Source organism: Cyprinodon tularosa, unplaced genomic scaffold, assembly GCF_016077235.1.
Source record: "Cyprinodon tularosa strain WSP-4 unplaced genomic scaffold, ASM1607723v1 ctg13, whole genome shotgun sequence".
Lineage (NCBI taxonomy): Eukaryota > Metazoa > Chordata > Actinopteri > Cyprinodontiformes > Cyprinodontidae > Cyprinodon > Cyprinodon tularosa.
The window spans coordinates 700,982-718,178 of NW_024038114.1; the positions used below are offsets into that span (position 1 = coordinate 700,982).

Consider the following 17,197-nt stretch of genomic DNA (forward strand, 5'->3'; position numbering starts at 1 on the left):
TCAGTTAGATGTATGCCTTACCTAAAGAAGCCCCTCACATCATCTCAGTACTGACTGACAACTGGCTGATCCCATGTAGCTCTTTACCTTGTTTTATTTACTTTTTTCTGGATTATGGTAAACGCTGTTTAGTTCTATTGAAAAGTCATTTTGATTTTTGTTAAACTGCATGACAAGCTTTTTTTTTTTTGCTGCATTGAAAGCAATCTGTGGGCTTTCAATACAGAAAAATATAAAATTCTAAAACAGCTAATTCACTTTATTGTTTTTTATTATACACAAAAATATAATTACATCTACATAAATATATTACACCTCACTTGTCCCATCACACATAAAAAAATAGTGCATATTAGTACACCAGGTTGTCAGATGTGTGGTCCTTTTGATAAATTATTTAAATCATTGTTTAATGACATTTCTTATTTTTATAAATTAAATTTTTAGTTGTATTTAAAGTTCTAAAGTTAAGTTTTATTTTAACTTTAACACCAATTTAAGCCAATTTACCTGACACCTTGCAGCCATTAAATAAACTATTATCCAACGTATTCTGAAGTAAGATTGCGCTCTATTTCTGAGACTAGCAAAGGTTTACTCCCAAAAACAAAGGAACACAACAACAATTGAATAGCTGAAAATAGTTTAATTAGGAGGTTGTACTTTTCTAGAAATAATCCATGCCTCAAAGTAAGTGAAGTGCTGCAATGAGACCTTATAAATTCAGGTGAGAAAAATGTTTGAACAACGCCCAATGTAATGCAGAAATGTTGGGCTAAGGCAGGTTAATATGGTTGATTACAGACTTTTTGTAACATTAAGTTTAAAAAATAGGACTTAAAAGAAGATGTCCCTTCTTAAGAATGCAAATTTCGCTTTATTTAGATGTAAACATTGAAAAATGTATATATTCGCAGCCGTTCAAAATGGCCCTTCCCAGTCACAAGCCAGACAAATGGCAACAAAATCCCCTCCAACTTCCAGCCACTGGCCTTCTCAGGGGCGTGCATATTTTTTTACTGACTCCACCCTTTTACTGAATTACAGGGTCTGACCACGAGATAACGCTTCTCTTTAGATCTTACGGCCCACAAATCATGACAGAAAGAATATTTTGGATGCTTCAAAAGAACTGTAGGGGACTAGCCAAGGACCATTCAAGGAAAGTGGGGAAATTTTGAATGGCTACTACTGTAGGTCATGTCATGTGAGCTTACCTAAAAGTTGCATAATCTTTGCATTATTTCATGGGCCTTTTTAAATGTTCATTATTCTGGAGTAATTGAAATATAATTTTTTAATAGTGTATTACTGTAATCAAATGATTATTTTATATTTACATTATGTAACTGTAGAACTTTTCCTGTATAAATCTTTTCATTTTGGCTTCTTTTGTTCTCTTTTCTCAGTTTCTACTCGCCTTACAGCATCGCTACCAACCGCATGATCGCACAGACCTCCATCACGCCCTTCATCGCTGCTTCCCCTGTTTCCACATATCAGGTAGGTCATAGTGTCGCTGCCTGCATGCATTATATAGTTTTCTTTGTATAAGGAGATGTTATAAAAGAAATTAGCTACAAAACAGCTTGAGGTCCACTCATCTTCTCTGGTTATGTCTTCACCGTCCCAGCTGTAGCTGATAACATCTGTTTCATGTGTGAAACTGAATTTTAAGAACATGCTGAGAAGGGATCACAAAAGAACTTAGACATCAATCGCTGGGACTTTACCTTCATATTTTGATGTGAGTCCTTCATAAACTGTGTAAGCCACTAATTATTGATAATAATAAAGGAAATGCAAGAACTACAAACATTTTCATGGAATGATTAATATAATCAGGAATTAAACTCCTTATTATTTAAAATTAGATGCATTCCCAAATATTAAAGTGAAAACGGGAAATTAAAAAAAAATAAAAAAAAATTAAATTTACACTAATTCCATTTTACAACTATGGACTAAAGAATACCCTTCTCCACACTAAAATCTAAGAATTAGCAGGAGCTCAAGAAGTTCTCTAAGCCTAAAGAAAGCCTTCAGAAAGCAAAAAAAGCAAAGATTAAGAACTTACTTGATTATATAGCTTCTAGCACCATAAACAACACAATAGAACAGATTCAATTTTTTCCTTGTTTTTTTTTGCAAAAAAAAAACATGTGTTTTGTTAAAAAACATGCAATCTGGAACCATACAAACAAAGCTTAGTGTATGATGCAGGAAATAAATAACCAAATCCAAAAAGTTGTTTTTTTTTTTCCTTCGCTGTGAAATACTCTTTCTTGATCAATTCCTAAGTTTTTCCTTGGTGTGATCTAAAATACCTGTTTGCTCATGTTTGAGAGGATTTGTCAATGATTTGTCAGTAAGAGGAAGACTTTGAGTTACGCAAGAAATACATTATCTTTGCTAATTAAAAATAATATCAATACTATCCCAAGACTAAAAGATACTTGTCAACAATCCGTTATTGCAGCCTAAGCTGTTCCAGATCAATAAGGTGGTTTGCCTGTTTCATATCTAAACATGTATTTTTCTGATTCATACCTCTAAATAAACCAAATAATTTACAAGTACATATGTCAATGTGTGTTAATATAATTTGCATTGTAAAAGGGAAAAAAAAAATCACTTTAAATTGCATTTAATTCAATCATATATTATTGTCTGGAAATACATTAGATCTTAACCCCTATTAATTTCACTTCTGTTTCCAATTTTACATCCCATTTTAACCCAAATGACCTTGAGTTCATTCCTGCAGAACAAATGGAGACATAAAAACATTTTTTCTGTCATGAAACTCTAACAAAATTATGGTTGTGAAAATAGGTTTGAAAGTTTGCCCTGGAGGGGACATATCGACATTTGTGGCCTGCACAAAATGTGCTTTTGTGGAAAGTCATGCAGGAGCAGCATGAACATGACTTAGGTTGTTTTTTCATTGCCCCTGTTTTAAATTTAAATAATCATATTTTTAGATTTAACACTTAACATCATGAACAATCGTATTCATATGTTTATACCTTGTGACTACACATACATGTATGCACTGTTCACATCAAATAGATAAAGATAAAAGTTAGATATAAATCCTGTAAGGAACCAGAGCAAAAACCATCCCATTGATCTCTCAGCTGCTGCTGCTTTTTTTTAATTTTCCGTTTGACTTTTTTCTGCTTTGAGTAATTTTTCAACATTCCTCATAGCTGCATTTGTACACTAAAGCAATATAACAGAACAGGAATTTAAAAATTGATGCTTTAATATGATGGGAGCATCAAGCATTTTCTGTCGTTGCACATTTCATGCAACAACCTTTGCTAAATCTAAACATCAAGAAGACCTGACGCCATGCGTTCTTGCTCTGACACTATCATTTAACATCAGCTGTATTTGGTATGCATGGACACACAGAGCAGAATGCAGGAGATAAAAAGAGAGGTGGGAGCATTTCAGAGGTAGATAACTTGGGAAAGGACGGAGGATAGCTCAGGTGGCAGCGATGGCAGCGGCTTGGTGGGTGGGCAGAGGAGAAGTGTTCTTGAAGGTTGCCGTGCCCGTCTTTGATGCGGGACTGATTAAAACTCTGGTCCAGTACCTGCAGTGTAGGGGGAGAGAAAGGGGGGAAAGTGGGCCATGGCACGTCTCTAATCCGCTCTCAGAAGGCTTCCCAAATTGATTTATCAAAAACAATGGCCAGGCTTTTGAGGAATATTAATCCTCACACTTTCAATATCGGCCAGCTTTGCCACCGCTTCTTGTAATATTGCCCTTCAGCCAGGCACGGCGGGAAGGTGAGTCCTTCATCTTCTGCTTGAGTACAAAGAGACATAGCGAGTAGAGAAGAGAGCAGACAATGCGTGCATTTATACGCAGCATGGCAAACAAAGGGAAATAATTTCATTTTATGATGAAAAGTATTACCTTTTGTAATGAAATATCCAGGTGCATAGATGTTATGGCATGTGCAATTCCCTCTTTTATGTTTCTTTTGAGGGTTTTATATTCAGAAGCATTTATCAAATCAGCAAATGGCCCATACAGCTCCAACAGCTAGGCTCTAGTGTTCTTATAAAACTGCCTTCTGTGGGCTTCAATAATGATTGGCTTTGTGTGCTGGAAGAAACGCTTTGATGATACACATGACAGGAGCCGGTCCAGACCAGATCACTACCAAGATTTCAGCTGTAGTGTCGCCAGTCAGCCGTGGCCTGCTTTCCATCAATGGCTCTGCAGGCCGCTTCACTGGCTGACTAAATATGTGGCTGGCTGTTTGAGAGTGGAGCTGGCTGCCTCACTAACTAGCTAACTGGCAGACTGTTTGGCTTTACGTGTGACTGGTTGGATGGGCCGCCAACTGGCTAACCATTTTCTGAACACCCGGCTGACCGGCTTTTTGCCTTATTGGCTCTTTTAACTTGTAAAACAAGCTGTGAAGTTCAGCCAGGGGTAGGAAGCTTTCTAAGGTTGAGCACATTTTGCCATTCACTTATTCAGGGTTTATGATGGTGCCCCTAAATAGCTGTAATTTAGAACCATATTTTTGTGCATAATATTATGAAGGTTCCCTAATTTAATCATTCTTCATAAGCATAGTCTCTTACGATTATGCACCCGAACACAACTGAGATATAATTAGTTTTCAGCTATGTTTATGCGTATAGCTTAGAATGTCCAAAAAAGAAAAATGTATATTTATATAAAAAATGGTAAAGCATTCAAGCGTCGGTCAATAAAATACAAACAGTGAGCTAAAAACTTGGGCATCAAAGTAAAACACAAAGATGATGATGATGATAATGATGATGATGAAGATGATGATGATGATGATGATGATGATGATGATGATGATGATGATGATGATGATGATGATGATGATGATGATGATGATGATGATGATGATGATGATGGGAAAGTCTGCAGCTTGAATGTGAATTCACAGGGTAAAATACTTACGTTGCCATTTATCCAAGATAGTCAAAAGTTTTATGTACAGTAAGATGCAAGGCTGAAATACCGAACAGACAAGCATCTAATCCAGGAATTTAAAAGCACCAAGTGGTATGACTGTGTGCCTATAGATTTCTATAGTGGATGAGTGTTGGTGAGAAAAATTGCAATGCAAAACAGAGGATTGTGATGTTTTCTTAACTGTGGCAATGAATGGAATCAGCTTAAAGTTACGTTCCTTCACATAATTGCCAGTGTGTTACTGTCTGCTTTAACCACCCTACAGTAATTTGTATGACTGGATGTTATTCTTAGCATACTGTCTGTCTTGGCACTGGGAGGCCATAAGCAGTTTAACACAGAGTTGTTGAATTCACCCAAGTTAGACTAGAGTTTGTTTCTTGGATAATCTACCTGTTTAGGCATTATTACAGAACAAACAAGCTCTGCTCAGCCTGCAAACATGGGTCTTTTGTTTGTAGGTTAACCTTGGTAGCTTGACCCCAGTGTGAACCAAACAAAGCTGATGAACCACTGTAATTTACCATAGGATACAGCTCACATTTACAGAGCTACCTGCTGGGTAGCTTACAGCTTATTTTCAAGCACATACTATATTTTCTTTTGTTATATAATGAACCAAATCTTTATGAAGTGGAACATTTTTGTAATTACCCTGCAAGTTTGAGACTAAGTCCCTTCATACTATCTTCTTGTGTAATTGCCACAAGTCCATCTACAGTTTGTTTTTCAAAAGCATTTTGAAAATTAATCCTAAAACATCATTTCAAGGTTATGATAGACGTGTTTAAATTGATGATCAAAATACTGAATACTGCACAGTCTGTAGTTAATTTGGCCTAAACAGAGAGAAAAAATAAAGGATCTGCTATTACCATCCATCCATTTTCTATCACGCCTATCCCAAGCGGGGTCGCAAGGGGTGCTGGTGCCTTTCTCCAGCTGTCTACGGGTGAGAGTTGGAGTACACCCTGGACAGGTCGCCAGTCCATCGCAGGGCTCTGCTTTTACCGATATTTATAAAAAGATATGCAGGATGTGTGTGGGATTATGGATTTGTTATATTACCAATAAATACTGAATTCCAAATATTTCATAATCCTGAGGCAAAAAAAAAACTGTGCTTAAAGAGCAGCTCTGTGTGGTAGTTGATCCAATCTTTGTATCTGTTTATGTTCACACAGCACACCTACTTTTCCTCCATAGAAAAGTAAGATTTGTCATTCTATAATTTTCTGCACTGCACACATAGAACTGGCATACAGTATGGCTATAAGAATGATCTCTTTTGTTAAGAAAGAAAATCCATAATTCATTTAACATTATTGGCAGTGGTACTTCGTTCTTAGAAAGATTACATCATAAAATCAGTTTCCATTTATGGAAGTAGTTGTTGTCTTTTACAGATATATGGCTCAGAAATCTTTTATTTTTTTCAGAAAATTGTTTGAAAATTACTATGTGCCTTTATATAAAAAAAAGAAGGCTCAAAATAAAGTCATAAAGACCAACTGTAAATATTGATGTTTCATTTTTAAAGATTTTTATGGTTCCTGTTTTCAAAATATCCCAATACTAGCCCTTAAGTGAAAATGCTCATCACAACATGTTTCTATTCTTCATTACTGTGCTCTAGTACAGTAGGCAGAATCCAGTTAATGTTTTAATAGATTGCCTATTCTAATAAAATTTACCGGTGTACTTGACAATGATGCAAATGTATAATGCAATACAGTAGAAACAATGATAGGACTGTCTTTTTCTTATACTTAAATAATAGAGAAATGGAAAGGATTTTTAGTAATCAACCCTGCTTTGTATTTTCATAAATATTGTTAAGGAAAACAAAGAAAGGAATTTTTTAAGAATGTGTGCATCACAGACGTCTGCAAGGCAAAGTGAAATGTTGATTTTCATTAAGTGTCTTTGGGATAATTGGGTATTTTAACTTTATTTTTGACTGTTTTGCAGTTCAATTAGATTAGCGCAGCTGTGTGTTCTTCTTGCTAATTGCTTTTTGCTTTCTCTGAAGATCTAAGTCAGCTTTAGAAGGGCTATCCCTTACATTTTACGACTACCAATTTAATTAACAAACAGAGATCTAAACCACATCTCTCATTATTTCCTTGTACTCTTTGATCTTGTACAGCCAAAAAACCAAAGCCTTCAGTCTTAAAAGTCTAAGTCTCAAGACGTTGGTCCCTTTATCTCTTAAACTAACAGAGAAGCAGGAATGTTCTTCCCCTGCCAGGGCCTGCACTCTGTCTCAGTTTTAAAGGAAGTGGTTCAGTTCAGAACAAAAGGTCGAATAGATTCTTCATTTAGTTGCACACAATTCTGTCCTTGTAGTTTTTCTATAATCTTGTTTAAAGACAAACAAATGGCACAGAAAACCTTGTTGTGGTTGTAATGCAGTTTCTTAGTTAGAAAATGCTTAAGAGAAGTGATCAAATAAGCGTTTTATGTGTCAAACTGCTGTCCTGTTCAGCTGCAGAGAACAAACAATGCTGTGTGTAAACAAGCCGACTTGGCTGCGTGCTTTTCGTATATCAGCCGTGTTTAGGTGTGGATCCAAATCATGCATTTGTGTTGGCTTAGAGGATTGATTGCTCTTATAGCAGATTATTCCATGTTTGTCTTTGTTTAATCCAATCGTTTTACCAGGATCTGTGGCCGGTCTGTGTGTTTGTCAGCCACAAGCTGTCGAGTTCTTCTCTCCTTTATATAAAACAAAGTTCCGTTTGTACATCGTCTATGTTTCCATTTTCATAAAAATTGTCTCCATTGTTGCTATATCAACAATGTTTTTATTTTTTGTAAATTAGCTCTTACTCTCTTATTTCTTGGAAAGTGTTTTCTCTTAAACAGTAATAATCTAAAATAAAAATTAATGTTTTGTTCCTTGTTTTTATTTGAAAGTGTGTCCTTGGAAGACCTTTTACCTTCTCTTGCAGCACCATTTATTTGGAGAGTAATATAATGCTAAAAAGGAATGAACTCTCCATTTTATGCACCAGTCAAACTTTTGGCAGTTTTGTCAAAGCAAGAGGGAAATTTGCCACCTCCAGACGTTTAAATTCTTTCAGTAATTCTTTGGCCTAACTCAATCTGTGGGAATCTAAGCCACTTTGGTGCATTAAAACCAGTGCAGAAGTTTTAAAGTCTTCAGACCGGAACGTTATTTGAACATACTGCAAAAACGTAGGCAGCTTTTATTTGTTTATGTTGGACTTCATTTCGGTCCAAATGTCGTAAAAATGTACACTGTTAACGTCATTACACATTTTATCTGTTTTTCCTCAGGTCCAGAGTACGTCATGGATGCCTCATCAACAATATGTTATGCAACCAACAGTAAGTGTGCTCCAACGTTCTCCATGCTGAAGCCGCCCTTTAATTGCAGACCAGCTTCTGTTTGAAATCTGCTTTATGTTTTTTTATTCAGTGTTGTTTTGAATAGCCAGAACAAATAATATACTCTTATGCCCACTTATCCGTGGCTTTTTAATATGTAAACTTTGCTTTTGCTAGTTTATATCTAATTTTTATTTAATTCTTTGTGGACAGGTTTAGAACTATGTAGGAAAAAAGTTCAGAGATGTTAATCTCAAATCTATGTCATTGTCTGATTTACCAAGCGTGCGTACGGACAAAATGGGGCCTTAAATGGCATTCACCATTTTCTACATGTAGGTTATGAACTTTAAAAAGCAAACTTGGCGTGAAAATGTGCAGTCCCTAATGACAACTCTGGGAAAGAGGGAAACACTAACATAGACCATGAGGTGAGGATGGAAGTCCTCCCATTTCACTTTTTAGAGATAATACTCTCATAATTATGTCATTCTATGCATCCAATATCGCATATTAATTTGTGCTCACACTGGTGAACCATAAGTATGCAAGATGACCGCTCAGGTCTTTTTAAATAGATTTATAAACACCTTAGCGGCTTAAATCCTTAATCAAAGTGCACCTTCCTCTCTCCAATGATCAATGGGTTGAGTGGTACACACTGATTGCTGCAAACATTTTAATAGTGCTGCCAACAGTACATAATAGTGCAGGATGGATGTTGCCTTGCTTAAGAAAGTTAAAAATGGAAAATCAGGAGGGAATGTGTTTTCAAGACCAAGATGTCTTGACTGGTTTAGTGGCTGATCAGAATACCATCCATGTGCTGAAAAGGGTTTAGTGTTGGAGAGACCAACCTGCCGGATCCACAGCATCTATCTCCAGGAGGTGGGTCACATTACTCCACTGTTCAAAATAAGGAAGGATGACTGGATGAGTTAAACTAAAGGAAATAAAAGTATGTTGTGTATATATATGAGTTGGTCAATATCTAAAAGTTATAGTTATAAATAGAGTTTTTAATGTGGGCAAAAAAAGAACACTGCCTTATGGTTTACTAATGGTTAAAGATAATGCACATATCTATTGAGAATTTTGAAAACATCTAGATACAGTATAATGAGCTGATTATCTGACCATTTTTGCTCATAAAGATTTTTTTAGATAGCTTAGTGGGATCGCTTATCCAGATTTTTGACATTTTCTGTTTCATTAATGACAGCTGTTAACCACTCTGTGTTTTTTTGCTCTTACCAGTTTGAATTTACCACAGGTGTTAAACATAATGAAAAATTAATTGACTCTCTGTCTGAAGCAACTTTTAGGAACAGAATAATTCTGTAAATTAATGCATAAAGCTGATATATTCCAGCTATCACCCGGTGTTATGCTTTCTGCTGCCTTGCATGTCCTTGTTAATATGATCAGTCCATATCAGACTCTGTTGCCATTAATATTGCTTCCTTTTATTTGTGGTTTCCTTGTGGTTGCCATTGGTAACTTTTAAATAACAGTGATTAATTGTCTTATTTAAATACGCTATAAAATTCATGCATTGCTTTGCATGGACAGTTTAGGGCTGAACATGTGGTAGAGCTGTGTGTAGACTATTCAACAAACAGGTGTCAAGGAAACTTGCCTGTAATGTGGTTTGAAACATCTGTAATATTTTTTTTATATGGAACTTTTGGCTCTTGGGGTGTACATACACTTTATTATAGATCCTACAGGATAAATGCAGTCCCAGAAGAGTACAGTGAACTCTCTGCCATGTTGAAGAATCCAGTTTGACTTGATCAGAGCTTGGTGACAGGGTGTATTATCTTTCTGGAGGTAGATATCATTACTGTAGGTGCACTGTGGTCATAAAGGGGTGAACATAGTCAGCTACAGAGCTCTGATAGACTGTGGCACTTAAACTGGGCTCTGTTGGTACTAAGGTGCTTAAATCGGATCAGACGCTCTAAAAGTAGTTTCAGTGTCCATATGAACTGTAAAACTCCCTGCATAATTATAATAAAGCAATTTATATACATGAAACAAGTGGAGCGGTATGGCAATTGCGATACCGCTACACTTGTGAAAGTAAAATCTGTTGGGCTCCTTTTGGCATCAAGACAATTATTCTTATTGCCACCTTGCCAGACAGGACACTGTAAAAAAAAAAAAAAAAAAAAAAAAAAAAAAAAAAGATTAGATATCTATCTTGCACATCCCAAAAATATATATCAATATATATAATATTTTTTATATTAATTTAAAATTCTAATCAGGGTCATTGGGTGGGTGCGACATTGCCATAGTGCCCTCTATTGGCCAGCCGCTACTGACCACACTGCTAATTTCAAACCTCCACAGGGCCAATAAATGTAGTACAAATTTCTTTCTTACACTTGATTTAAATCCACTCTGCTTCACTTCTAGACTGTGCATGATTGTGTAAAGTATTAAATAGTAATTTTTCAAAGGAGTATCATTTCTGCCATAGTACAGTGGTTAAAATCGGTCACTATAAAGCTGGAAATGGGAGATTGCATCATGGTGGCATCAGGCAGGAGTAAAAAAAAAAAAAAAAAAATAAAAAATAAAAAAAAAAATAAAAAAAAATAAAAAAAAAAAATAAAAAAATAAAAAAAAAAATAAAAGTAGTTTCAACTATTGATGAGAGACAGGATGGTTATCTGTTTTTATATTGTTTACATAAAAACTCTTCAGTTTTTGTTGATTTTTGGCTTTCCTGACATTAGATGAGGGGAGCAGCTCATGGTTTTAGGTTGCTTTCTGATACCTCTAAGCTGCTCCTATACCAGCATTTTTTTTCCCTTTTGGTGGTTGTATTTATTAGATCTGAAAACAAAAACAGTGTGTTTATCCTTCCCCATTGCTTAATAGTCCAAGACTAAATATGAGCAAATTATATTATATTTTTAATTAGATTTAGTTGCAGTCTGCAGCAGTCTACACCTGAGGGATGATCAAATGGCAGCTAATTATAGGATATTGCTCTGTTTATGCTCCAAACCGGGGAAATATCTAAAGGACAGTTTTCAATTAATCTTCTGCAAGTCATTCCACAGATTTTGTTTTGACTGTGTAATCCGAAACATTTTTTGTCTTGGAACTGAATTACAATCACTTCATGTCAGGGGAGGATTTGAACATTCAGAGATATTTAATAAATGAACCATAAACCTACATACAGCAGGAGTACCTTGATTTTTTGTGTACCTTACAACCTAAATGGGTTAAAACCCTAAACATAGTGTTATTTATATGGAAACGCATATTTACCACTCTTGTATCCTTTCTTTGAGTTTAAAGCTCAATATCCTTAATATTATGGCTAGTTTCAAACACTGGATGCAGTCTTTTTTTCCTGAGGCATGGACTTCCAATGCAAGTTTTGGATGTTTCCTCACTTTTGACTCTTATTCCATTTCTCTTTAATTCTATAAAAATGTTGTTCTGAGGTTAAGCTAAATGTTTCCTCTGTCAGTGACAGGCTTTTGCTTTAAGTGGTTGTTTTCAAGTACCCCTGTTTTTATTTTTGTTCTGTTTTTTTTCCCACAAGGGATGCTAGGACGGAATTTGACATGGTCAATTGAGTAAAGATATTACTGAGTCAAAAGGTGAAGCGCTTGATTTACTTGTCCATCTCTGTTCTAACCATCATAAGATATAAATCATGACTGAAAGAACAAGATCCCAGATACAGGCAGATGAAATGTTATTTGTTAACAGTGCAGTAGGGCTCTGTATTAAAGATAAGGTGAAGAGCTTTGTCATCTCTAGAGAGCTCAGAGTCAAACCCTCTCTTCTCTGTCAGTTAAAGTGGTTCAGATATCGGGTAAAGATTTATCTTGGATATTCGACTTCAAGGTTTTCTGGCTGCGGATCCATCATTTATTCTATTCAATGATATTCAATGTAGTTTGTGCTGGGCAACATTTTAACATTTTTATTGTAGTTATTCAATAAGATTTTCAAAAAATTAACATATAAAGTGCTCTTTACTGAAGTATCTCCTCACAGTTTCTACTTAATAGATGTTTGCAAAAACAATATTCTAATCAAATACTCACCAAATACTATCTGCCAGGCAGTGAAACATGGTTTTATTTACCTTATTTTAAAGCTTACCTTGATTGACTATGTTATGATTTGCAAAAAGGAGAAACTCACCAACAACTTAACATTTACAATATGGCTCTTCTTATAAACTGAATGGGGTTTGCTGACAAAGCTAGCAAACCCAGGCCATTATTTTACACCGACTGCTTTTCATGAGTGGCAAGGTAGACAATGAAGGGCCTGGACAGGATTCATTCCCAGATTCTCAGGTGAAAGCCATGCCACTGAGCAGTCAGCCAAAGGGATATCCCTGTGGCCAAATAGCCAGGATGCAGCATCAGTCAGAGGCACAGTGACATGACCACAGTGTCACACGTGTTTACATCACCATACATTTAGACACAGTAGAGTATTTCTGATGGAGTGCTAAGGTAGGAATCATGGTGTAAACTAGAACAGGTTTGATTTGAGGTGGAGAGAAAAATGCACTGATGGAAGAGCCTGCATGAAGGAAGGATTGGTGTGTAGGGCTCACTTCTTACTGCTCACTTGATTTCTCTTTTATGTCAGTGGAGAAGGATCAGGGTTGCTAACAGAGCTACAGTTGGATCAACAAAACTTTCTGTTAAGCTGGGCATACACTGTATTGTACACTGTAATTTTTTTCCCTTTTCCGAATGACTTTCCAGTCGTACGAGAATATTTCGATCGGGCGGACTTTCAACCTGATCATGCCTTTTTGCAACATGTAGTATACAGGGGGTAACAAAGGGGCAATGAGCCTCTCACGACCACCTCCCAGTCAGGAATCGTGAGATCGGGAGAAAATAAAACATGTTTGAAATTCAGTCGGCTGTTGTAAACAAATCACTGTGGGCAATCACAAACAAGGATTCTTCTTCTTCTATCAGATGAAAACACAAAAGCATGGCGGGGGTGCAAGTGAAGTGGAGTTCTTTCTTTAAAATTGAAAGACCGTAGTAGCCAAGTTTGCTCACCCATGTCTGTACAAATACGACGTCGCCTTTTCTTTTTAGGGCTTTCAGCAAACAAAATTGCACAAATTGCCAAGGCAGTACTCTAGTGAGCTTCATATTCCTCTTCTACTATTCCGAGTAGCACCATCTCACTGCGGAGCTGAGTCCAACGGGGTTTTTAGACGTACAGTGTGAGCAGCTAGAACGCATCAGAGCGTCGGGTCGCACAGGGTGAGAACATACATCTTGAGCTGTGAACTCACACTGTACGACGAAACCCTGCAGGCCGTAGATACAGTGAAAGCTGTAGCTGCTTGCAATGACTCAAAAAATCGCACAATGTATGCCCGGCTTCAAAGAAAGTGATATGTCAGAGTCAAACTTTTTCAGTAATAAGACAATTCATAGTTGTAATGCTTAACTTTGTTTTATTCATATCATCATCAAGTAAGAATTTGAAATCTCCTCAAATCTAAATAAATTCCTTATAATCAGTTTTACAAAATGTTAGATTTTGTCTTCAAAGTATTCCATTGTCAGTACAAAATGTCTCTTCTCTTTATACCTTCCAAAAAGTTTCCAATAACAGATTAGCAAAATACAACATATTCAAGGGGTGAAATGACTATGGAATCAGTGACAAACTGTGAAAAGTTTAATGGTGTTGGTTTTCTTTGTCAGGCAGTAATATATAAATAATTTTTGAAAGTAATTCATTGACTTTATTGTATGATAAGTAATGCTGGTAGTATAAGTTAAAGCTGATCTAAATTACTTTGAACACTTATGTGCCTCGTAGTGTTCAGAGAAACCTTCAAGTGAGCCCAAAGCCGGAAATTTTTTATTTCTTATTGATGCAACAAGACTCCTTAAAGCTTAAGTCCAATTATCTCTCAGATGCTGAAAGCAAAGATTTAAATAACAAATATCCAAAATAATTTCTCAGAGTTTTAGTAGCTTTGTTAGATTCCACCTTGAGGATTTAAACCACATAGCAAACTGATTAATGCTGGAGTCCACCACTGATGGTGTTGCACGCCTTCAGTAGAGGAGAGCTCAACCAGCCATGCGACTCCCTGCTAGGGCCATTTACCACTCGGTCCTAGCTATTTCACTTCCCCTCCCACTGTGGGACAGTGAACATGTAATCTGGTCACAGCAGGCCATCAGGCAGCTACGCACACACAATACCCAGAGGAAGCTTCTCAGTTTGCCTCACAGCCATACAACTTCCATCGTTTTGTATAAGTTATGTAGCTGACCTGACCCCCCCTTAAACTCTCAGCCAGATGTAGACTTTCTAGAGTTTCCTGTTTTTATCTCCACTGAGGGTGGTGAATTGCAAAAAAAAAAAATGTTTTTTCAATAATCAAGTGCCATGAATACAAAGTCCTCCATGGTATTTTTTGTGCAACATGACTGACAAAGGTAGCATAAATCTGGTGGTGAGATGGGCTTTGCAGACTTATTAAACATCGATGCACTGATTACAGATTTTGTGATCATTGATTTTGCTTTAATCAGATTATTTAATATAAACGCTGAATGAAATTTTTCTTTAAGAACTATAAATAAAAGGCTTTTTTTGGTATACTTTCTGGTTGAAAATGAAAAGTGATCCATCTTTACATTAGATCCAAAGTATAGCCAAAGGCATCAAGAAAACTGCACCCACAGAAGTACTCCTTAGATTAGTGGAACCCTAATACTTTTCAGAAATACCAGGAAACAGGAGCAAGTCTTATGCTTAACCACCTCTGGCTTAAAAATGTCAGGCTGTCTTATTTTCATTTTTTTCAAACATTATATTCTCTGGATGGACTTAAGTTCTACTGATACCAAGGAGCGAAGGACTGATTCAGACCCAACAAAAAGGAAGATTTAAGTAAGATAATGTGTGCGTTCTATTTTACGGTTGAAATCCCAGTTTTATAAACCAGCCTGAAGAGACTAGTCTATCTTAGTTAACTAAACATGTAAAGAAATTTATATTTTTTTTTACAAAAAATAGAAAATGGTTGAAATTTGAACTTTTTTTCTAACGAATAGCATGAACTGCGCAGGAAGCCTTAAAAACCGTAAGCATCCGTTTGTGTACGTATGGAATCAAACAATACCAAGTATTTAAAAAGAGCAACTGTGCAATGTTTTGCTAATATCAACCTGTCCATTTAGGGGCTGCAGCTTTAAAGGAATAGTACACCCAAAACATGATTAGCCTTCATTTTCTACTCACCCCAATACTGAACAACACCCTGGAGTACTTTTTTGATATCTCAAATGCATCTGGAGATCTGGGAGGCTTCTTGCTGTCTGCTGACATTCAAATAATGGAGGTCTATGGTGCCCGAGACAGAAAGGTCCATAAAAGTCCACAAAAAACGTGTCAATATTCCTCCATACTGCTCGTCCAATGTATTCAAAGTGTCCTGAGTGGGTAGCATCCAGAATTCACTCGAAACGAAGTCATTTAGAATGTTTTTAGAGCATAAACAGTAGTGTATAGGATTTTCTGAAGGGGCGCACATGCGCGCTCACGTCGCTACGGAAGCCGGCAGACCAAGCCAGATGAAAGTGCGCATTCAGCGTCTGCTCTGCCAATAATGCAAGCGTAGAAGAAGAAATGTGCCGTTTACCTGTGCAAAGAAAGAAACAACGACAGAAAAATGTCTGAGGACTTCAGTGTTGAGGAAGAGCATGAGTTCTTTGCCGAGCTGAATGCGCTGGTTTGGTCTGCCGGCTTCCGTAGCGTCGTGATCGCGCATGTGCGCGCTTTCAGGAAATCCTATACACTACTGTTTATGCTCTAAAAACATTCTAAATGACTTCGTTTCGAGTAAATTCTGGATGCTACCCACTCAGGACACTTGGAATACATTGGACGAGCAGTATGGAGGAATATTGACACGTTTTTGTGGACTTTTATGGACCTTTCTGTCTTGGGCGCTGGGCACCTCCATTATTTGAATGTCAGCAGACAGCAAGAAGCCTCCCAGATCTCCAGATGCATTTGAGATATCAAAAAAGTACTCCAGAGTGTTGTTCAGCATGGGGGTGAGTAGAAAATGAAGGCTAATCATGTTTTGGGTGTACTATTCCTTTAAGGAAAAGCAAACATCTAGCAGTAAAAAAGAAAATCTAACTACTTTCTTTCTATAAACATCTCCCTTTATTCATTGATTTTGAAAATTGCAGAGTCCTTCCTCTTCCAGGCTGATTGTTATTGTCAATGGGACTTGCTACCATAAATATATTAAGCTTTCAAAGATTAGAAAGAAAGATGACCTTTATTTTCTTAATAACTGTCCAGAGATCAAGGTTGGATCGTCAGATTTACCACTAATTTCTTGTTGCTTCTCAAATTGCTAAATTTTCTTTCCATATTCTTTTTCTAATGTGGTCTTTATTAAAGTTTCTCCAGAATTTAAGAAGTTTTTTAATGTTTTTCTCACTTTTAATCTACTTTTCACCCATTCTGAGTTTCACGTCTTTACATTATAATGAGAGTATATATCTAAAATTATACATAACTAGAACCTGGCACAGGGCTTAAGAGACGAGTAACAATATCTATACTATAGATTCTGTGAAACCTTTAGCTTTTACACATTGTCCAATCAATATATGCCTGCATTTTTGGTTTAAAATGGCATTCTTTTGCTGGGTTATCTATTTCTATAGATTGATTAGTTTTATTTCTATAAATGTCTATATATATATATATATATATATATATTTATATAAATAAAGTTAATTGACTTCACTAACTAAATATTCTTCCACCTACAAGTATAGAGAAATATTTGTGAAGACAACTT

The 17,197-nt window shown here is 36.3% G+C and overlaps 1 protein-coding gene across 3 annotated transcripts in view; it reads left to right on the plus strand.

The window, feature by feature from the left end:
* The window catches only part of rbms3 (RNA binding motif, single stranded interacting protein), a 433,687-nt gene that overhangs the window by 381,644 nt on the left and 34,846 nt on the right, over positions 1-17,197 (plus strand). For all 3 annotated transcript variants that reach the window (XM_038277019.1, XM_038277018.1, XM_038277017.1), the window contains 2 exons: positions 1,410-1,503; positions 8,281-8,331. In XM_038277019.1, the coding sequence (XP_038132947.1) occupies positions 1,410-1,503; positions 8,281-8,331 (145 nt within the window). The remainder of the gene's footprint in view (positions 1-1,409; positions 1,504-8,280; positions 8,332-17,197) is intronic.